This window comes from Copadichromis virginalis, linkage group LG18, assembly GCF_057382275.1.
Source record: "Copadichromis virginalis isolate Kocher_CV1m ecotype Utaka linkage group LG18, C_Virginalis_male_GT1.1, whole genome shotgun sequence".
In the NCBI taxonomy this organism is placed as follows: Eukaryota; Metazoa; Chordata; class Actinopteri; order Cichliformes; family Cichlidae; genus Copadichromis; species Copadichromis virginalis.
The window spans coordinates 9,610,687-9,634,605 of record NC_140635.1 but is presented as its reverse complement, the minus strand read 5'-3'; the positions used below and the strand labels follow the sequence as shown (position 1 = coordinate 9,634,605).

Sequence of the window (23,919 nt, the reverse complement as noted above, 5' to 3'; positions counted from 1 at the left end):
TGTCCTGTATAATCTACCCATCTCATAAACCAAACTGGAGTATTTCCACTGGTGAGAAAGTGTTTCACAATGACAATCTCCAGGTATTCAAATTGGATTTGCCAAATTTTGTGTGAGGTTCATGAGAGAAAACAACTAAAGAGTGACACCCCGTGAAGCCAAAACAAAAATAAGAGCAGTCAAAATTAGTGCGGTTTTTCAGAGATGAAGCTGCAACACTCAGACAGAAATAGTACAAAAAAATAAAATTTAAAACATACAGTTACAAAGGGTTTCACAATCTGGATAAAATACACACATCTAGTGCACACACACACACACACACACACACAAGCATTTATTCTTACATGCCTGCTTAAATGCAAACAAACGTGCACGGCACACGTCCAGTCAACCCGATGGGCTAAAACACAAAAACCAGAGGTGCTAAAATCTCCAATCTGTGTGCTCGATTTAAAATAAGTGCATGAAACACTTCAAAGGTGAATCAACAAGGCCGACTGCTATAATATTTAAGCAGGGGCCAGCACATGCAATGCTCTGAATGTGATTAATGCAATTTGTAGACAGTTTATTGTAGACTTTAATGTACAATATCAATATACTGACTGTGCTCAGAAATTAGGTCAAATATTAATTGTACTCTTAGTTATTAACTGTTTATTTCAGTTAAAGAAAACACATTCAATACATTTGGAAAAGTCTCATTCTGAGTCTTTCTTGTATGTCATAGGCAGGCTGGTGCAGAGGTTAAAACTGTTGCTTGCCACTGGGGTGTGGTTTTCTCCCACAGCGTAAAGACTCATATTTTAGGTTAAGTGGCGATTAGAAATTATCCAATACATGCAGATGTGAGACAGATGAAGCTTTGACTGGTCAGTATGGCTAGAAAAGTGCAATACAAATGCAACTCCGTCTCCAAAATGTACGAACGAATAATAATAAAACAATATTTTAAAAAGTTATTGACTATCCCTGTACCCAAGGGTTACATCTTACACCTTTTATTGAAAGGACACTATTTGTACAGTTCCATTGAGTTATAAAAATATCACCAGTGTTACGACAGACCACAAGGGTGAGCCCATCAATGCTACAATGTCAGTATATTGTCACAGACGTGACACGATGATGTACTGCTAAAGCTTTGCTGTTTTGGTTTTTGAGGTGCTGGTGCTCTAGTGTAGTGTCCAGCAATTATAAATTTTGTATATAGTACATTTCATGTGTTCCAGTGCTCAGTAACTGGGAACCACTGGGCAACCAGTGCTGGTTCTGCTCCTGTAAATGAGTACAAACAAAACTGTGAATGGCTTTGAGCAGGTTACAACACTTCCTCATCAGTGAGTGGATCTCTGGGACGGCACGATGTCCCATCACTCCTCCGAATGAGGGATCCCTCAGAGTGCAGCATGCCACAGTTGGCACAGGAAGGCCTGAGCCCAGCACATTTAATTAGCCAAGCTGTCTTGGCATTGGATGGGAGGGGGACACACACACAGTGACGAGTCATCAACATCACCAAGGGTGCGGTACTGCTCGCTGCCATACTGCACATCTAAAACTTAATGGCAAAGGGACGCATGGGTATCAATACAAACAAAATATGGGAAAACTGGGAAAGATAGAGCGGTAATTGCAAATCGGTTTAGCAATGCAGCAAACTTCAGCACAAGCAGTGTCTGACCTTTCCTGCAGAAACATAAAAGGTGTGGCTCCTTCAACATTTAGTGCATTAAACACTTGTGGCAGTGGGAGACAGACCTCACACTCCTTAAGTCTGTACTTATCATTCAAGCCTATAAGCAGCACTGAATGAAAAAAAAAAAAGAGTGTTGCTATGAAAAAAAAAAAGGAAAGTTAGGAGAAACAGTTTGGAAGAAACCATTCTGACATCCCTTTTCTCTAGCTCCCTGCATGTGAGGAGCCCACCCCACCTCAGCTGTAGTGAGGAGAGCCCAGTCCAGGCAGCCAGCAACCAGCGCGTCTCTGCCTACCAATAGGCATGCTCGGCTCAGGCTCTGTGCAGTGCTCTCAGTCTCAGCAGCTGAAGCTGGGCGCAGGGGAACTGCAACGGCGGCGCCAAGCATCTTCCCAGGTATGCGTCTCTCTGTTGCTACGCCCTTATTCTGTTTTTGCAGTGTTATGGCATCCTTGCAGCACGCTGGTTCCCGCTTTGCCGACACTGGTAGATTTCTAGGGAGGGGTTGCTTATCCTTTTTTTTTCTTTTTCTATTTTTTGTGTGTGTGGCTCACGTAGCCTTCGTGGTAGCGCAGGGCAGCGGGTCTTGGTAAACACTCGCATCTGCAAAACCTCCTCGTTAACCGCGCGTCAACTTGCACACACCTCAAAATGTTCGCCCTTCGACAGAACAGCGCCGAGCCGCCGCTGGTGCTGGCAGCGAGGCGGGGATGTGCGCTCCCTGCTTTACTGCGTGCATTTCTCGGGGAATTTTTTGCAATGGGGTTATAATTTGGCCAAGCGGCTTTCGTCAAAACATGACCGCTGACTATATATTCAACTCAAGGTGCGTGCAGGTGGAGGATTTTTACCCCCCCCTCCCCTTCCTCTCTCTGGAAGGCGCTGGACTTGCGGCACTGGGTGAAGCAGGTAGCCTACTGGGAGCTGATTTGAAAAATCATTTCATAGCAGTCAATTTTATGTAGGCTGTGCCATATAACGCTGCAGTAGGCTATAGCAGGGCTATAATAGGTCATGCTGTATGCATAATGCACAATGCATCCGTCTATCTATCACAACCTTGATATTTTATTGATAACTGTGTGTTATGATAAAACGGCTCTATTTTAATCATGATTCATTCATACAGTGAGTTATCCAGGGAGAATGATGGTGAGGGAGATGTTTTTTTCCCCGGAGAATCTGATGGACATAGTTATCACAGGGTGCTCTTAATTGCAAACGTGCTGAACTTGTGTTTTGAATGAGTTTGCATAGGCTAAGCAGTTTTTTTTAATGATTAGGCTGATCTGTGGCGCTGTGTTTTCCCTGTCACTAGGTAAGATGTAGGTACACTCCCTTAGCAGTTAGGGTGGTGCTGCCTGCTAGTGCTGATGCGTTACAGTAACCACTACCTGTGCATGCAGTCTTCCAGGCCTGGCTGCACACCGAGGGGTGGTGGTGGCGGGTGGAGGGGTGTTCCTGGAGGATTTTTAGGTGGGAGGGTGGTCAGTGAGATTGGATTTATTAAGTTAGAAGTGAATTCATGCACCAGCCTCCAAGTTAAAGTTGTGTTTTTCAGACAGTGAAGTTATCAACAGACAGTCCTCACATAAAAATTGTTCAATGTTTCCAAAAGCAGAAAAAGGACTTCTCTCGTTATCAGCTAACGAATGACCCTCAGCAGCAACTTTTACATTAGCTGACCTTACTTTTTCATCTTCCTGGCACAAACCTTTCATACCCATTGGTGTATCAGTGATGTTTATGTTAAAAAATATATCTTTGTTGTGATTATTAATCATAGTTTTGTTGTTGCTATGCAAAAAAAAGTCTCGTGCCATATTTCCACTGCAATCATTTGGAGCTGTGACCTTGTCAAAAAAGAGCCACCATGTGTCTAGCTCGCTCTGGTTCTCTCTGATAAAACTCTGTGTTAAAGGAAGCTACTTTTCTATATCAGCCCGTCCTCACGGATCTGGATTTGGCTGATTCAAGAAGCTCTCGAGTTGATTTTTGCTGCATTAACCACACTACCTATTCGCTCCACTTGAAGAGCCAGTAATAGTTGGAGGACTTTTACATCAGAATATATTTCAGCATGCTGATTTTGAATGTTATTTTGGGCTCTGTTTAGCCTTGTTTAGTCAGTGAAGTTTCAATGACATTAATAAATTGGCTAATCAATTTTCACTCCTGTTGTCCTTGAAAATATGGTCCCATACAGTGTGGTTTTAAAGTGGGGATTTCCTGCTGGGCTCTTTGCATCTGGACAGCATTAATTATCCCGCAGGATTTGGGCTGATATGAAGCATTACACTGAATAGTACAGTATAAAATAAGCTCACACACCAGGGGTAACTCCTAACTGCAAAGTGGACAAAGTTATGGAGGGAAAATGTTAAGGTCACATTAAGGTCAAGAGGAAAAAAGAGGAAAAGAAGAATTTTCCAAATGATTTGAATGCAGTGATTCTTTATGGAATGCGTGCTGGGTGTCCTACAGTAACATTGCACTAATAAAGTAATTACAATTCAAAATATTGTTAGAGCGTGCTTATTTATGTAACCATAGTCCAGTTTGGAGCTAAATAAATTATTTTATCATTTAAATTAATGAACGAAAAAGTAATAGAATAAATACAGGGCTGATATTGACACAATTTTAAAAAACAAAAAAACAATTTGGCATTGTAAACAAGATTTTGTTGTAATAAATGAAACTTACTTTTAGCTGTCACTGACGCTATTTTGTAATATTTAATATAAAATGAATGTTACACAACAGATAATACATCAAGCTGACCTTGTTAAATGCCATCTTACTTGTCAGCAAACCAAAACCATTAAGCTGATATATCAATCAAGTATATTTAGAATGAATTAAATAATTTTAATGAAAAAAGGCAGAGATTTGCAAGCTTTAGCTTCCCAGATGGATTTCAAACTGATTCCTTGAGAATGAAATAATATAATGATACAATTTTCTCTCTTAAGCTGTCTTTAACACCCTTTGATGTAAAAAACAAAAAACAAAAAAACAAAACCTGTACAAAGCTGTAGTGTTTATATGTGGACTTAAATTGATTATCAGCTGATATTAGATATTTCATGATTTATCAATATCAGCCAATAAATTTAAATTTAAAAAGTAAAGAGGAGATGAGTGAAGCTACCTTCAACCATGTTAAAAGGGTTGTTCAGCAGAGGGCACTCTAAAGCTTCCCTGTGGCAAAAAATATTTCAAACACCAAAAACACAACAGCCAGCTGACCCAAGCAAAGTGTAAACAAGTGAATAAACAACTTCAAATAAGAAATATTAGGGAAATCTCTGTAGGTTTTGTGTGTCTGCAGAAAGAAAAAAATGTATCAGCTGATTGGAATATACAATTTTTTAATTGCAAAAAATATTGGTGCCAGTATTGGTCTTAAAAAGCCTTTGTTGACTGAGCTCTAATATTTATTGAGAATACTGAGTTGCTTCCAAAAAACAAGAAAGAAAAAAATCTCGGATTGTAAGATTAAAAGATATGTGATGGCCTTTTATGACATAGTCATAATGTTTTGGATAGAAGAAAAGCAGCAATTGTCCGTTTTCTGAGATGAGTCAAGATGCATCACTAATATAAAGAAGCTTATTTTCATCTTATATATGATGAAAATAATATAGTTTTATTAAAAGTTATAAAAAAGTGCATTTTTCTCTCGCACACTGCACAATTTTCTGATAACGTCCATGGAGACCCTGTAAATGCAGTGTTTGTGCCTTGCAAACTATTATCGGTCAGATGTTACTCTGTCTGCACATCTTTGATTTAGATTAATTCTTTTGTTTTTTACTTTGTCACATGACCTCCACCCTTAATCTATGTTAATATAAACATTAATGGAGCTGCAATTCAGCAGTTTCCAGCACAGAGATAAGTAAATGTGTTTGGCTATGATCAATTCCTAGATGAGCTGTGTATATAAGTATATTTTAACACCAACATCTTTGATCCAACAGCACACTTGTCCTTTAAGTGACACCTTCATAATGGAAAGTGAGCCACTATTCAAGTCTATGATTTGCCAAAATGCTACTGTGTGCAAAGCCTTTGATCACTCTGTTAATGTTTTATAAGCCATCCGTTGTCATCTGCAGGCAGGACTATGGAAGCCCGTTTCTGCCACAAAAAAAAAAGGATTCATAACTCGAAATTATTTTCTCAAAATTTCGACTTATTAACTCAAAATTTTGACTTATTAACTCAAAATTTTGACAAAAGTAACTCGAAATTTCGAATTAGCGCTGCCAATCAGTAATCTACGTGAATGACGTCATTTCCTTGTTACCCGGAAGCTGACGCCCTCAGGTACAAATGCTACAGCTAAGCTACCATTATTACATTCAGTCATGAATGCACAAATTGCTGAGTATTTTCAGCGTGGCTTCAAAAATGATGAAATCCTTGTGTTATTAGCTGAATCACATGGCGTTACTATCAGCAAACGTACTTGCGAAAGCGCCAATTTGTTGCGATCCGGTTTTGAGTGTGTGTTACTCTGCGCCATGTGCTTCCGGGTAACAAGAAAGTGACATCATTCACGTAGATTACTGATTGGCAGAGCTAACTCTAAGAAACTCTAAGAAAAGTAACTCGAAATTTGTTTCTCCAAATTTGGAGTTACGTTTCTTGAAATTTCGAGTTAATAAGTCAAAATTTCAAGAAAATAACTCGAAATTTCGAGTTATGGATACTTGTTTTTTGTTTTTTTTTTAGAGGCAGAAACAAGCTTCCATACAGGACAGACTGTTACAACCACTAATTAATATATCAGACAGGCAGGTGTGGTTGTGCATTCACATGTACACACAAACAAATGAACAAACTAACAGACAGTGAAATTTACATTACATTCGAGCACCAATACAAAAGCAGTCTTATTTATTTCCTACTTGTTGCTGTTTGTTTTGAGCTAAAAATAAATAACTGGTTTTGTACTGAAGTACTGTCATGTTAGAATAAGTTTTTAAGACATTTTTAGGACTAAACTCCCCAGTTTCTGCTTTTTTTTCTCTTTTTTTATTTGTCTCGATTTTTCTAACAGAACAAGTAAGTCGAAGACTCACCTTTGTGATTTAGTGTGTGATAATCTAAACACGCCATGTGAAAAATAGCGTCTAAATCATTTAAATGTCATACTCATCATTACTCAGAATATCATGGGTTATTCATACTCTATACTATGACACCAGGCTTGAGCCTAATCGGCATTTCTGGCCATTTTCTGACATTTTCCACACTCGTAAATTGTTGATTTACTTAGACGGTAATCATCATTTAACTTGTTAATGAAAATAATCGCCTTTTTATGCTTTATAAAACTCATCAAAGTATTCTGCTTTATAGAAATTAATTAACCACCACAACATTATGAGAGAGTTTTGGAAAACCGAGAAATGTTTTTTTTGCTTTTTTTGCTGATTTGTGACGATGGCTATACCTTTGCATGGTGATCTAGAAAGTTTGGGGCTTGGTTGATTTTTAAGCCAGCAATGTCTTTGTGAGAGAATATATATGAAAAAAAGACAATATGATGTGACCATTGGGGCCTTTTTCTAGGGAAGAGAAATCTAAGAGAAATTAAAGAACATACATGATAATAAGCGACTGGAATCAGAGCAGTAAAAGTTAAAACATTAAAATACTGTTAGTATTTAAAAAAAATTTTTTTAATTTTTTTTAACGTTCACATTTTTATTTAAAGTTCACATAATTTTTTATTGTTGACGCTGCAACTCAGACTTCATCTTTGAACTATAGTTTAAGAGTCAAGACCTAAATCAATTTAATCAAATGCCATTAATGCATCAAATTTTTTTCTGATGCCATTAGGATGTAAGAAATCTGGCAACCTTCACACTGTGTGTGCTCACACACAGCACAGGCATGCGGGAAAGAATCAGAATCAGAATCAGAATCAGAAAGGGTTTTATTGCCAAATGTTGAGCAGGTTTACAACATTAGGAAATTGCTGAAAGTATATATTGTGTAGATTATTTTATACTGGGTATATAATACCCAGTATTTTCCTTTTTCTGATGGCATATGGGAGTGGTGTGCAGCACTAATAAGTTAGCAAGAAGGCAGATATATGATGCAACAACACTGGTAGTGATTACTTAAGCATATTTGAAACTGACTGATTGTACGGTGAGGTATTTAATCTCTTATAACTTAATATATAAGAATATGTTGCAGTTTCTTTTAAGATAACTGCTTGCTCTGAGTCTCTGGAGAACAATAAGTGCTTGTCATGACTGATGACGAATATTCCACCTAAAACCTGCTTGCTTTGCGGTTATCAAATTTTCCACTGCACTGCTGTCTGACAAAGGGTAGAGAAATCATTATGTAAACAGTGGTTTAATAGGATGAGAACAATTCTCAATTTGGCAATTGTTACATTAGATAATGGTTTCAGGCACTTTGGGAAAGTTGATAAAATGTCATTGGAAAGAACAAGGGGTGTGGCTCATAACACACACTTTCTGGTTTATAGACTTTTTCAGTGTTCAGATAGTGAGCTTTAAATTCACCTTTAAAACTGTGGCTGTACATCCGGGGTTGCCGACAGAAGCAGGATCATGTCTGGGAGAAAAATTCATGTTTAGCTCATGTTAGTGTTTAATTTTAAGAAAAGACTTGTGGAGATGTCAATATAGCATGTGCTGAAGTAGTTTAAACACATTTTGACAAGGAATGCCACCCTTTTTCTTTCTTACGAAAGTGGCTCCTCTCAGATATAGTTGCATGCAGAAATAATCCTCTTCTACCTCTTCCCTTGTCCTCTCTTTAGTGATGGCCTCTGCTGAGCAGCCGTGCTCCAGCTTCCACCAGCAGCACTGCGCATAAGGCAACACACCCACCTTTGCCCTCCTGCCCAGAAGTGAGAGAGACACCACCATGTACAGCGTGGAGGACCTTCTCATTTCGCACGGATATAAATTGCCGAAGAGCGACCCTCCGTCTGCCACGCCTTTTGACAAGCGCCCTGCTGATTGCCAGCGTGAACTTGTGGACAACAGGGCTGGCCGGGGGACGCTGAACGGGTATGAGGCAGACCGGGGGGCATCTATCACTGGCATCTATGGCAGCAGGCAGGCACTGGTGAAGGGCTACCCCAGCATAGACATTGAGAGTGGGGATAGGAACCAAAGGAGAAAAGAAATTGGCATCGGTATCCTAGGTGACACTCAGCCCTTGGGTGATTCTCTTGCTACAGATAGTGGGTGAGTGTTTTTTCCCTCTCTTTTGCAATCCCCCACGCCCTGCACCTTCCCTTTCCCTCTCTTTCCTCCCCCCACTTCTCACTGGGGCCTGTCAGTATTGCATGCAAAACTGAGTCTGCACTGCGCAGGGTTTTTTTCTCCTCCTCTTCCCTTCCTTCCAGAGCTGCAGAACACTGTGGCTGCAGCAGCACTACTGACATATCTTATGCTGGGATATGAGGAATTATGAAAGGTGCCTTTGCAGTCGTTTGAGCTGTGTACATGCCTGCACAGAGATATGGTTTGCATCTCTGTGGAGCCCACCCAGGCACTGGAATCATCTACACAGCCTCCACCCGGCAGGCAGATGTAAACAGCAGCACTAGACAGAGAGCAAACTGAGGAGGACTGAACATGCCTCAAGACAGGCGCGTAATCACTCCACTGTAAACACTGGCACACTGAATCACGCCCAGCACGTGCTCTGTGATGTAAGCATGTTGCTGGGCAAGTGTGCACAGCGCAGCTCCCCTCAGCCATACAGTAGCATATGCTGCTGAGGATGATCCATTGACTTTGCTGCTTAAATGAATGAGTACAATGACTAACAGGGATTTAGTGCACTGCAGATACTGGACGGAGGCTAATTGTTTATTCAGTCTTCTTTTTGTGATGTTACGTTTTAAAAACTATTACACATATTTATAATCAAGCATACATATTTATATATATATATATATATATGTATATATATGTATATATATATATATATATATATATATATATATATATATATATATATATATATATATGTATACAGATGATTCTTTGCATGAAACAGTTTTATAATTACACTGGGAAAATGTAGTTAATATGTTTTTCTGAAAGAACTGATGGTTACAATTGAATTTCAACAAGCATTTAAGCCTGCAGTCCCGCCCTCATTATGATCAGCTGTCATCAGGGCGTCTAAGAATGTGCATTTATGTGAGTGATGACCCGGGGAATATTTATTGATGACAATTAATTTAAAAAAATCCTAAAATTCAGTGTAATGGAAAATCCCTCAGTGTACATAGACTATTTTTTTTAGATGCGTTGTCATTAAATATATATATATATATTTTCAGTAATATATTTTATCTAAAATAATTGTTTTAGCAGCGCAAGCATGCACTACGGCCTTATCCCAAACCCAAGAGGTGATTATGGGACCAGAACTAAATTTATCTCCAGGCAGCAGTGCTTTATCACACTGTACTGGAACCACTGTTGTGAACCTGCCAACAGTAACTCGTCACACAGTTGCCATTTCATATTAGTTTCATCAAGCGTTTTTAAAATTATACAAATGATTTTGGTTGGATGATTGTTGCTCATGCATACTTACATGAGAAACAATTAAAAAAGGCTCTTTTTCTAGTTTACTCTTTCACTTTGGGTGTAACACAGTAATGCAGGTTTAAAGTTTATTGTATTTTTGGTTTAAAGGTTTTTATATGTACTGTAGGCCAAAATGGTTCCTAAAGTATGTGATAAAATAATGAGAGGGACAGAGCCACTTTCTCTTTTGCGTCAGATTTTTTTTTTTAAAGAGTGGTATTTGCCATCCAGATGACCAGTTTCCAAGATAAGGTCAGCACAATTTAATATGCAGATCATATTGCAGTAGCATTGCAATTTTGTGGTGTCTTCAGGGGACTTTGGAGCTGCTGACTTAAGCATTTCTGGCTCATATGTGCTGGCCCTCTTTGATTAGGTTGTTTGGAACACCTATACTGGCAAAGCAAAAGCACATGTCTGGGACTGGCATGGGCATGCCTCTTTTAATATTTACCAGTGATCACATTTCAAGTGGATGAAATTGTTTTAATCTATTATCAAATAGACTGAGATAATACAATATTGTGAAATATGTTTTAGGTATTAACTCCTTTCATTCTAGATAATTTTTTCTTTGTCTGTATGTCGCAGCCTGATGGTTCTGATGCTGTTTAGCCGCAACTCATTTAATAACCTCTGTAATGAAAGAAACACTGTTAAAAGATTAGATTGTTTTATTAACACTGAGATTTTTTCTTTTATAGGTTCTACGATGTTCCCAGTTTGACTTATTCAGAGCCGCTGAGCCATGACGATAGGGATGTTTCCTACTGGCGGAGGCGAGGTCAGGACTTCAGCATCCTTCTGGACTATGCTGATGGCAGGGAGCTGAGGGCCTCTGCTGGAGCGTGGAGGCCACAGGCCCTGATCACAGCAGAGGAATACAGGGCAGAGAGGCAAGCGCAGCAGCTATGGGAGGACATTTCCTGGCTAAGGGACCCAGATGCAGGACCTGGTCAGTTGAGAGTGACTGGGGAGAGGAAGTGCCAGAGCCTTGGAACAGAGGAATGGAGGCCTGCTGTGGGCCTGGGAAGGCAGCTGTCAGATGGGGATGGGGAACGGTGGGCTCAGGACCACTACTACCGACTGAGGACACCGGAGGGTTTTTTTCACCCTAGAACTAAAGCAAAGTCTCAGTCTCTTCCCAGAGTTTTGTCACCTGATGGACGTGACAGCAGAGAGCTCATTCCATCAAGGCCTAGTCTACCTGATAGACAGAGGATAAGCAGCACTGTCTTCTCTGGGCCATACAGTAGGTACATCTATGGCGGCGGCCGGGACCGGTGGGGTAGGAGTATTGGGCCAAGCAGCCATGTTGCACTTTTACCAAAGCCCAGGTTCAGCAGGCCTTTAAAGCCTCCATCATACGAGATTCACCAGCAGACTAGGGGTAGCGCAGAAATGCTTGCTATTGACCAGGGTGTCAAACAAAAAGACAGGCCTATCTATTATCCAAGGGGTGGGGACCTAAGACAAGACTATTTCGCACAACACTCTGCCATCACTGGAATGGAGCCTCCTGGCTACATCCCACCCCCATCTTATAGAAGAGCCCTACCCCCAAGAGCAGTTTCAGTTAACCGCAATGAAATGGCAAACTTAAGATGGAGGGCAGAAGCTTTGCAGATGCCAAGCTCAGATCCCGGAAGGTGGTTTTACAGACAGGCAAGTAGTTCCTGGCTGGAACCTTATGGAGAACGTAGTGCGTCCTATCGAAAACAGGTACTTTCTTCTGGACATGAAGAACAACCAGGTCATGCCCGACAGTTACCCACTGAAGACTCAAGAGCAAAACAAATCTCAGGAGGGCCTGGCGGAAATTCTCTAACAGATATAGACAAGATGCGCAACATCAACAAAGAGATTCCGTCCGCTAAGATTTTAGGACAATCTACACATGATAGTGCCTTTCCTCCCCAACAGGGGCCAGCTCTCAATACCGAAACCCGAAAAACAGCTCCCGGTGACAGTGACAGCAGTAATCGATGGCCCAACAGGGGAATAAAAAAAAGTGACAGTGTAGCTTCTGAGCAAACCCGTACTCCATTTTTACCTTCATCTATTCTGGGTAAACCACCGCCACCTCCATGTAAGCCGGCTGACCAGGGTGTATCTGAAACTGTGACAGAAGTAAAAAAGGCAGAGCAACCTGAACCACCGGAGAAAGACAAAACCAAGAATCTTAAAAAGAGGCTTAGTGAAACAATTTTTTGTTTGGTGTCTGTCCCTGTTACTCCGCAGCTCACTGGGACAATTCGTGATCAGAATAATAACAACGAGAAGTCGCCAGACCCAGCTGACAGTCCCAGTGGCAACAAAACTGGCCATTTAACAAACCAAAGTCTCCAAAGCACATCTTCAGCTGAAGCTGAGCTGCAAGCACTAACTGGTAGCATAGCGAGCAGCAAAACGAGCAGTAGAGCAAGCAGCAAAATGTTTAAAAAACTACCCTGTAGACCCCCTAAAATAAATCATTACAAGGAGCTGAAGCTGTCAGGATCCTGGCCTGCAAACCAGTATCGAGACCAGGAGACACAAACTAGCCCAGAGGCCCGAAAAGCTGGCCCTGAAAACAAGGAAGCACAACAAGACCCTGTTCCTCCTGGCACCGAAGTAACCCCTGATAGCGGCGGAGTAGTGGGCACTGCCTTCAGTTTTCCCATAAAGGGAGTGAAGAGCCTAAAACTTTCAAGCAACAGCGCCTTCTCCCTGACCTCCACCTTCTCCAACCAGCTGAACAAGAGCACAGCTCAGCAGCCAGCAGTACCACCCTCAGGAAATGTGGAGGAGATCAAACCAGCAGCAAACACAGGACAGGAGAAATTTGAACCGTTCCTTTTGAAACCGGCCACCCAGCGACCATGGGATGCAGTCAAAGAGCTGGAGACCATTAAAAAAGAAGTCCAGGATCAGCAGCAGCAACAGAGCAGCAAACAGCCCAGTGTTGACAAGTGCATTGAGGACCTTAACGAGGCCTACAAAGACATCTTGGAGCTAGGTACTGCCAGCAATAAAGTCCCAAACGGTTCCGTCCAGATCCCTGAGCGTATCAAAATCCGACTGACATCAGAACCTCTCAACAAGCCCAGCAGCCTTAGGCGCAGTGCAGTAAGCTGGTCTGTTGACCCAGAATACAGGGAAGTGAAGAGCGCCTTCTCCAGGCCTGCAACAAAGTCGGTAACCTTCAGCAAGCAGCTTAGGGAGGAGCTCCCGGTGCCACCTCGGGAGACGGGCTTCAGAGAATACAGGGTTGTTGCGCATCTTTCACGCAGAAGGAGCAACGATGGCAGGACAGTAAAATTAGACCTGCCAGATGAACCTATCGAAACACCTCTTTGTGACTTTAGTCCAACAACGCACACCACAGCAGCTGAGGTGCCATGGGCAGACAGACAGCCCATGCAGGATGCCTCTACACTCACTAGTCCTCCAGATTATGAAGACATATGCCAGACTTTGCGTCAGTCTAGAGACCCATCGGATGCCAGTAAAGCATCCGCAGGCCATTCCAGACCTAATGACACAGAGACTCTTCAAGATCTCAGTGCTGAATCAGAGGAGGAGTGTCCTATTTGTAAACGAGAGCTTGAGAATCAGATGAGACAGGGTCCATTGCCTCCACTTCACGAGGAGAACAGCTCAGACAGCTCGGCCAATCAAAATGGCAGTCCGCCACAATGCACTGCATTAGAAAGTCCATCAGAAGATACAAAAATAGAGGAGCCAAATGCATCATGTTCAAATCAGTCAGGGTCTGAAGTGTGTGCTGAAAAAACAGAGCAGCATTCACTGACACAGGAGAATGTGGGAGAGGGTGAAAAAACAGACAATGCTCAGGCAGAAAACTTGGACAATTTATGCATAGTTAATCCTGCTGAGAGCATACCAGTGGATGGAGCCACAGAGGATCTCTCCTCTGCAGCCACAGTATTAGCAGCTGATCAGCCTACAGACCCCCAAGTCACAGAGGAACAGAGTGTTAATGAAACAGCAACTGAGGAAGAAAAATCAGAAGATAAAGAAGCCACTGCAGGAGAAACACCTGAAGGCAGTGCAGGCAAACAGACAGCTGAAGTGAAAACTGAGGAACAAGACAATGCAACGCCAGTTGACAAGCAGGAGCAAGAGAAGAAGCCATTTGCTCTCCCAGAGCATAGACTTGGTCTACGGACTCATCTAGGGCGAGACCTCCCTGGGTTACCTGAGTTTCCGCCTGATAGACTGCCACTTTCCGTTCCCCCGAACCTAGACCGCAGACTATCTCTTAGCTTGGAGGGTGAGCGGAGGAGCAAGGGCCCCTCACAGCGAATTGAAGCATTGCAGAACAAACTGGCTATTTCTCCAGGTCGGGTGGCAGTTGAGCGACTCGCCCGGATGAGAGATGTGGATGTTATGTATCGTGTGAGGCGCTTAAGCATCAGGAGTACTGACTCTGGGGAAGGGGAGACAGAGGCAGAAGGGGAGGGCAAGGAAGAACAAGCAGAGGAGTTCGACCCTGCTCCTCATATGGACAAAGACAACGAGCAAGAGGTCACCAACTCACAGGAGAGCCCCGAGACAGTGTTGCAAGATGAACAGGAGTCACCTCTCTCAGGTAATTATTGCCTATAATGGCATAGAAGTGAAGCCTGGTGGATGTAAAGATGATAAGAGAGTTTACTTTTTTTTTTATGCGGTTTTGTCATTTTTCCTGATTTTGGAGCTTGAAAACCTTTGCCCAATTAGACAATTTTGATTCATAAGATAATGGATTTTTGCTAAAAAAATACTCCTTTGTGAATAAATATCTTTCTTCCTCATGTCCCAGAACCCCAATGATCCCAGCCGAGGGGAGACAGTGTAGAAAGACTGCGTCCACCATCTCCATCTGAGGTTTTTAGCTCCAACACTGTGACCTGGCTGCCTACTAGAATGCCTTCATCTCATCTTGACACTGAAATTGCCTTCTTGTCCGACAAGAGCATTGTGTACACCCTCACCCTCGGCGCTGCGTTGACTACTAAGAGTGCTGTTCCACTGCCAAAGGGAGGTGCCTCTTTAACTTGTGGGGCAACTTCCACCCAGAATCCCACCCCAGCCTTCCCAAACTGACTACCCACTACCCCATCCGTCCTCCATCCCCAACCCCATCCTCTTATAGGGTTTCTACTAGTTAGTCTTGTAGCGGCTTGTCCTTTCTATTCTATCCTCCCTATGCTTTTCTCATTGGCAGACATTATGCAATTCTGTCGTGCATACTAGAATTTCTGAAAATGTCCGCAGCGAAAACATTTTTCGCATACCTGAACGTTTCTGTTTGTTTACGGGCGAGTTGTTGAGGATTATGAATGTAAGTGTTTATGTTTAACCTAATGTAGACATAGAGGGGTTTATTGTCACAAACATGTTCTGTTGCATTTAAACTACACCAAAATAACCTGCGTATTTGATTGTGGTAAGGCGACAGCTGTTTTAGAACTGGACATCACTGTCTTTGGCTAAAGAACTGTTTTGATTTTCAGATGAGATAAATCAGCCTTTCTTTTTAAAAAAAACAAAAAACAACTGAATGACATTGTGCCCTTTCTCATTGCTTTTGTACACACTGCAACCATAACTCTGCAACCATAGCTCTTCAGTGAAGAGTGACTCTATACCACATGGCATGACAGATCAGTAAACTATAAGATAACGTTGGCCCTACTTTAGAGGGGGAGAGTTGCCTTTCTTAACTAGATGTGCGATTCCTGGTTGGATAAGGTGAAGTCTCTGATTAGTCCCCTGATCAAGTTCAATCTATAGCTCCCATTTCCAGGTAATTTCAGGAAGCAATAAGGGCACAGATTGAGTTTAAATGATGGTTTAAGCAACCTTGATAAACATTAAAGATCGATATAGGAATTTAGAACAACAACAAGAAAAAAAAAGATATGTAGAGCAATATTGTAAAAACAGGTCAGTGGTGTAGTGGAGCTACCTGTAGGAACCATTGTCAGGAGTCTTAAGTGTGAACGTGTCATTGAGATCATATTACAGGGAAATGGATTCGTGTCAGGGTATAGGGGCGCTTAACAGGGGGTGGGTGCTTTACTTCATGATATATATATAGATATAGATATATCTATTTATATATCTATGTTCATACATCTGTTTCGCAAAGAGGCGACATTTCACGGAATATTTATTTTTGTTATCATCAAATTGTTAATCAGTTTGCATAATGTACAAAATAAAGTATATTTTAAATATTTTAAGAGAAATTTTGTATTTAACCATGACATTTTATTTCTCCACACCTATAACAAGCTGAAAGTATCATACAAGTGTATAGTATCATATTGAGAGTATACATAATTTTCTAGTGCTTTAAAATCTTAACAGAGCGGTATAAGGAGGGATGGCCCTGTGGTGTGCCTTGATCACACGATTTTGGTTTGAGTGAGCAAAAGGGTTCATCACTGCAGGAGTTAAACCTGATGGAAACTTTCTGATTGTGCCATGATTTCCTGTTTGATAGTGCTCTTTCACATGCTAACAGAGTCAGTGTTGGACGCTCCTTGTGATATTTGACACATCAATCCATCTCAGCTGTACGTTGGTGGTCAGACATGGCCTGTGTCTTATTTCTGTCTTTGTATGTCTTCCAGTTTGAATCATGTATCGTTCTGTTGTTGGTTCCACAAAAAAAAAACATGTTTAGAAATAAAATTGGGAATTTTTTTCTTTTCCTTCCTTCCTCCCACCCTTCCTTCGTTTCCTCTTCCTTCTAACCGCCTCCTTTCTTCCTCCGTTTCTTTCATCTCACGGCGTGTTCATTTTGTGTAAATTGTTGTGCTGTCACTAACGCTTATTGCACTAAAAGATGCAATGTAGGATGCAATTTTAGGCTAAAAACCACATATCTGCATAATGTTTCTTTAAAATAAATTTTAAATTATGAGTCTAAAGCTAAACGATGATTGAAAAAATTGCCTTTTGGATTAAAACAAGTTTGCAGGTACGTGGGTTTTCTTTGTTTTCATAAAAGGACTGTTTCACTGGTGTAACATATTTAAGAGATCTGTAGGAATCCATCACTGTTTAACCATCAACTTACTGTTATGTAGCATTTTGCAGTTGTAGCATTTTTATCAACTCAGACCTTTGTCTTGGTATTTCAAACATTTCATGTAAATCCGAAATAATCATGTCGCCTTATGATGTGTGCATTACATTACACTCCAGGAAATGCCAAATATTAACGTACTAAGCACTGTTTCATACCTTAGGTTTGTACCAACAACTTACTGTTCTGCCATCCCTCTGGCTGGAGAGGTACAGTAGCATTGCGGATAGTTTCTGCTCTTCATGCTGTTTATCTGTAGGAACATTGAGTCCAAAACTGTGAACTTCAAACAATACAAAAAGCATAATTTATTATAAGTACGAGAGGAGGGTCAGTGCTTCAAGACAAGCTCATAGTCAGCATCACAGGGAGGACAAGCTGGCACGCCCATAATTACTAACACATCTCATTTTCAATTCATTCTGAAGACTAAAGGGCCTCGCCTTAGTCTGGTGTATAAACTGCCCCTGACGACATTTAAATAGCTATTTCAGTACATACGCCCCCCTCCCCCAATAATTGGCATGTCAGGTACACTTGAACATAGTGTCGTTTGACTTTTTGTACTGCAGGTTATGTGCAACATGAAGTAATTATGCACACTTGTAATATTTTCTATTTTCATATGAGATTTAAGTGCTTTTTGTACTCACTGACATCTTTTTTTTCTTCCTTGCATGAAATGCAAGAGAGAGGAGGAAAAAAAAATGTTTTTCATAAAGTATATTTGCATTTGGTACTCCAATAGTAAAACCAGTGGGCAAAACATTATGTTTCATAATTTAATTTACAAAACTATGCCAAGTATTTAAAAGCTATTTTTAGAGTAAATCAAAAGAGAACTCATTCATTTTTTTTCTTTTAAGACATGCCTTTATCTTTGTATCTATAAATATGAGCATAATCCATAGTCATATGATTGTGCTACTGTTGTATGATACTGCAGTCTGATTCATAAATAAACTCTTTGCATGAAAATGGTGTTTGTGACAGTTGCTGTTGTCTGTATGTATGCAATTTTTATTTTTTTATTTTTTTTTAGAAATGTGCACTTATATCACATATGCGCCAGGACATGAGCAAAGATAATAAGGGGTGCATATGTATGAAATACAATATATGATAAAGTCTTTTATATTACAAACGAAACCAGTTATGTATATAAAAGCAGAACCAGTTACAGTTACCATTACTCTGATATCATGTTGGTTTTTGGAAAAAGTTTTTACATTGGTGGCCCCTTTACAGGTTCATCTCTGGAGCTAAATTATACATCCTAAAAGTGATCTGAGAAAATGAAAATTGTGTGTTGGTGATGCTGCCATACAGGCTTTGTATACATTGTTTTAGAGCTTGCACATGAGGCATCTGATCTCAGCTGCTGACACTGTCCCGCAATATGGAAAACGAGAGAAAATCAGCACAAGTAACTGGGCTCCTCGAGTGGGTAAGTCATTATTATGTAAATGTTTCATTTTCAAAGAGCTGACTTTTATTCTTTGAGCAATGCTAAGGCAATGGAAAGCAAGCATACGTGTATAAGCACAAATATGCGAGTGTTTTCACACATGTTCACTTGTGTGCTGGCAATTTCAGCCCAATTACCGTGCCAGACTGTCACACTGAGCTCCACTTGCTGGATCAAAGCGTTGGCAAAGACAATACTTGAGCTGAACCTTGTAAAAACCTCCCAGCATGCTCTCTGGGAGACTTGGAGGGCATCCATCCTCTTCAATTTCCTCTGTGTGCCATCTTTTTTTTCTAAGATGAGAGTGAAAAGTCAGATTACTGCTTCCTCTTATATGATACTTTATTGATCCCAATATAGGTAGGCTGTCTTTTCATTACGCTGTGGGTGTTTTTTGTTCATGGGCACAGCGTACAAAGGCACTGCAGCGTTGTTTCTTAAGCTACATGCAGCTTCTGACAGTTACCATATTTGGAGTGCAAGCTAAATTACAAGGATCAGCTGCGACATTAAAAACACTGACAGATGAAAGCGTTTTGACACCAGGAGGGTGACCTCCACTATATTAGCCAGTATAATGGTTACTTACACAGTATAGCTGTATAGTATTTTTTATATACTTTACTCTGGATGTGGCCATAATTAATAAACCAGTAAAAGGTTTTATTTCAGTCCTGTTTCACACTTTCAAGAGTTCCCAGTCTTTAATGGTAAAATGCCATAGTTAGTGTTATTTACAGAAAGCTAATTAAAGTTTAGTTAGCTTTCTCTGGACATTTAAACTGGAATTTTGGACTTTTTTGAGAAAAGGTTAGTCGTGGTCTTACCTTTGTTTCTTACTATGACTCTGAACATTTTCTCTGGTGCTCGTTTTTAACTGAAAGTTGTCTCAAAGACTGAGGTGGTACTTTTCCCAGTGTTGAACTTTCAAAATGGCCGCCTGTAACCTTGATAAGAGCTAGCTCAGGTAAATATATAAAAAAAATTACACCTGCACGCCTTCAGTTAAACGAAACTGTTGATTGTTGTACATTAGGGGCTAATACACTGCTACTTAATTAAATTATAAAGTCTGTACTGCTAGAATAGTGTTTCCTTATATAGTTATATGATGCTAATTCAGTAGCTAAAATATTTTGACTGCTACTGTGCAGTGCTATCTCTACCTTTATTATTAAGAGCCTAGAAAAACAATAGGTCACTAATATATACTCTATATATACTATATATATATAGTATATATAGAGTATACACACACACACACACACACACACACATCTAGCTTCTGTGTCTTGTATGGATTGACAGCATGGACAATGAACCTGAATATTGAAGCAAATCTAATTCAGAATGGCTTCAAATAAAGATAATCTGTCTTTTGAAGCGTCCAAAACCTTAATCCAATAGAATGACGTTAAGATGTGTATTTACACTGAATACAGCTGAGATGAAGGATATCTGCAAAGAAGGATGATCTGAAATTTCCCCTGAATGCTGTTCACATTGGATCCAAAGCTACCAGTTTGAGATTACTGCTGTCCAGTCAGGTGATGTACAAACTGTTGGTAAATGCTGGGGATTTGTAATGGTTGTAATTAGAATTCTTTTTGTCTGTAACTCTCACTTAATCACCAAATAATGCAAACAGCAAGGTTATTCCAAATCTTCATACACTTCCCCATTGTATCAAGGAAAGCATCACTTCTCTTTTGTCTTTTTGTGTACTTGGGATTCTTTGAATGAAACAGTCTGGCTTTGTTCTGCAGACCTCCCTGCCATCCATCTCCAGCTGTCCCTCCATCACAGCTGCCTCAGCCTCTGAGTCAGTCCAGTTCTCAGTAAGTTGCCTACATATCTGTCATTACTGTACACCTGTCAAGCCTGCTTGCCTGTGCTGGATGTGGAATAAGTAAGTCCATTAATGCCACAGTGACAGTTGCCCTCATTTTCTGCCACCCTTCAGCCTGTCCACATAAACTTGTATTCCTGACTGTAAACAGGATTTTTCTGCATGCAAAAAGCTTCCCATGAACACAATTGTAATAAAATTATTTCTTAACCAGTTTTTTTAAATTTTAGGGTCATTTTCTCAACTGGAAAATATGTTTTGGTTTACCAAGGCCACAAAATAACAGACAAATGGATAGATTTCTGTTAGGTAAGTGGTCATTGCCTTTATTGAATGCACATTAATCCTACTTGTGTGTGTATTTAACCACAAAGATGCATTTTATATAGGAAAAAAATGAGAGTAAAAGTCATGAATGTGTAGATATACCCAAAACAGATGTGTAAGGCAGCAACATTGTTGACTGAAATTACTGAAGTATATTGATTACGCATCTGACTGTTACTCATAGATAAAACTACATAAATGTGGCAAAAAAAATGACAGAAAAAGGTCAGAACAGAAAAATAACATTTTTCCAATGTGTTGTAAGGAGATAAATTATGAACATAACTACATAAAGTGATTTCTTTATCTTTAATCTTTATTCTGTAAAATGTTTGAATTGGTGACCCGTCCTGCAGTTACAATGCAACACCACAAGATGGAGACAAACAGCAATTAAACACAAAACCGACTGTAACAAGGAGCAAAACCCTAAATTGACCTGCTTCTCTTTCACCACAGTTCCCAAAGACACATATCGGTAGCCACAAGTTAATCACCTGGATGTGCTGATCTTTTTTTATATAGAAAATACAGCGTTAGGACTTATTTAATACAGTTTAATGTCCCTGCTGTTATCAAACATCTTAAAAAGCCCATAATTGCTTTACTGCATTTGCGTTTGTATTTTACTGTTTGATTCACTTTGTTTAAAACATGGCAAGGAGTCCTTGTAGTAGCAGATGAAGTTAAAGTAGTGATATGCATTTGTTTTTTTTTTGTCTGTTTTGGACATGAAAACTGCAACTTTTTAAACTGTGTCATACATGTGAGCTTTTGTAAACAGTCGGCTCAAGAGTTCCTGTTTTGAGCATCTCACAGCTGTCCTGTGTAAGCAGTTTGACATGGATCATGTTGATAATCTGTCAAATTTATGTGAAATTCTGCACAATGAGGCTGCATATGTAGTGACAGTTGTGCCCCTCAAGCTCCAGAGATGAATTTAAATGTCCTAACATGAAATGCAGCATCATCCCAGCGTTTGATGCAATCCTAGTTTCTTTGAACAAACTGGTCAGGTGGCTGGTTGAAATGAATGCAAGTGAAACAGTGCGCTGTGTATGACCCTGGTGTCATAGAGCAGGCGTTCCTGCGCAGCCTGGATCACGCAGTGCTGCTGGATTGTAGTTGTAACAGCTGATTCGATCCTCCTGCTCCGGGAGCCCGACGCTGCCTGGCTATTTATGGCAGATGCCCCTCAATTGAGGCTGCTCTCTTCAGCCCATACATGGTAGCTGTGGGATAAGGTTACTGCAACAATTTTGGCCCGCACTCCCTAAACTCTTTGGAAGTAGCGCGGTGTCGCCTCTGACCCTCAGTTTAAACTCTATTAGACCGGTGATACAAACCTGATTTGCAGAATGGACATTTCAGGAACCACCTATCTTCACTTTTGGAATAGTTTGAAGAATCACTAACTATAGGAGTATCCAGACACCTAGCCTGTGTACCTTTTCTCAGCTTCACCCCTCTTTTCCCCTCAGTTCTTTTCCCTCTGTCCTTCACCCATCTCCTGCATACCCCACTCCCTCTCCTTCTTTCTCCCTCTCCCTCCTTCCCTTTCTTTGCTTGGCTGTTCCAGGACTGATTTATTTATCTCAGAACCGCAGAGCTAGAGGGAAAGCACCGGGATATATTTGTCAGCTGCTGAGGTTGGACCTGCTTCACGGTAGATGACTTAGGCTCTCTGTTTGGGTTTACCTGCTCACACCTGCACCTCCTGCCTCCTCAGCATCATTGTGTGGCGGTTTGATATCTCTCCTTCCAGGATAGATGGACTTCACCTGTGAACCACTTTTCTCGATTCCTTTTTATTGGAGCTAACGTGAGTTGCAAGTATGATTTTATCTCTGCTGGTTTAATCTTATGTCTGCTATCCTAAATTCTAAGTCAGCACATCACATATAAACAGATTACATGATTGCAAATTCCTTTATTTTTATGAAACGTCAGTCATTTAGCATAAACATATAGAGGGCAACAATGCTTAAAGATACCGGTAACTTTCTGCTTGTTTGATTAAGTAAACTTGGCATTGTGCGCAATCACCAAATGATGCGCCGTCAAATTGGATGTCATTTTTAAAATGCTGAACAGATATTTGTAGGCGAAATGCTTTGTAATAAGACCTCTTTAGCTCAATGACCATCTGTATAATGTTTCTAAGACTTTGATTTGATTATATTTTTAGAGGAATCTTTATTTATAGTTTCAGAGTGGTACAAAACACTCATAGATGACTGTTACTCCTGTAGGTGGTTGTGTTTGCAGGTTCACTGACTTTAACAACAGTCCTATAGTTTAAATGTTCTCTTTATGATTGGAAGACGTCCTTCATTGTCCCTCCTTTTCTGTCATATGCCCATGAATGGAGGCAAACTTTACCTCCAAAACACAAAACTGAACAGTCTTCAGATGGTGTCTAGCTTACATTTTCTTCATAGCCGAGTCTGCTTCTTGTTAGTTTTGCACTTATGTCTCAAGTAACCACATGGGTATTAGCATTCCAAGCCCCAGATTATAGCTGTATGGTGGTATGCAAGTGCAGCTGATCTGATGAGTATGTGCTGGGCCAGTGTGTTGTTCCGGCATCGGCCGGCATCATTTCTCCACAGTTTTGTTTTTATAGCATGTGTGCCTCTGTGAGGGGTGGTGGGGGGAGCATGTGATGCCATACACCAGTTGTTTGGTGCTCTGCACCTGCTGCACTCATCAAAGTGAACAGACAGGTTTACTGGCCGGCCCCAGGCTTGACCCTGTGCCACTGGACTCTGTTCATCCACAAATGAGAATTGAGATTGGCTCAAACCTCCAAGTGTTACGAGCTTATGTGTAGGCATTTACCCAGTTAGCAATACATGCATACATACATAC

At 40.6% G+C, this 23,919-nt stretch overlaps 1 protein-coding gene across 1 annotated transcript; it reads left to right on the top strand.

The window, feature by feature from the left end:
• The first annotated feature begins 1,963 nt into the window (after positions 1-1,963).
• On the top strand, positions 1,964-17,041 carry jcadb (junctional cadherin 5 associated b). Its single transcript, XM_085439271.1, has 4 exons — positions 1,964-2,098; positions 8,526-8,958; positions 11,025-14,914; positions 15,128-17,041. The coding sequence occupies exons 2-4, from the start codon at positions 8,633-8,635 to the stop codon at positions 15,136-15,138; spliced, it is 4,227 nt and encodes a 1,408-aa protein (XP_085295397.1). The 5' UTR covers positions 1,964-2,098; positions 8,526-8,632; the 3' UTR covers positions 15,139-17,041.
• Positions 17,042-23,919: the final 6,878 nt, after the last annotated feature.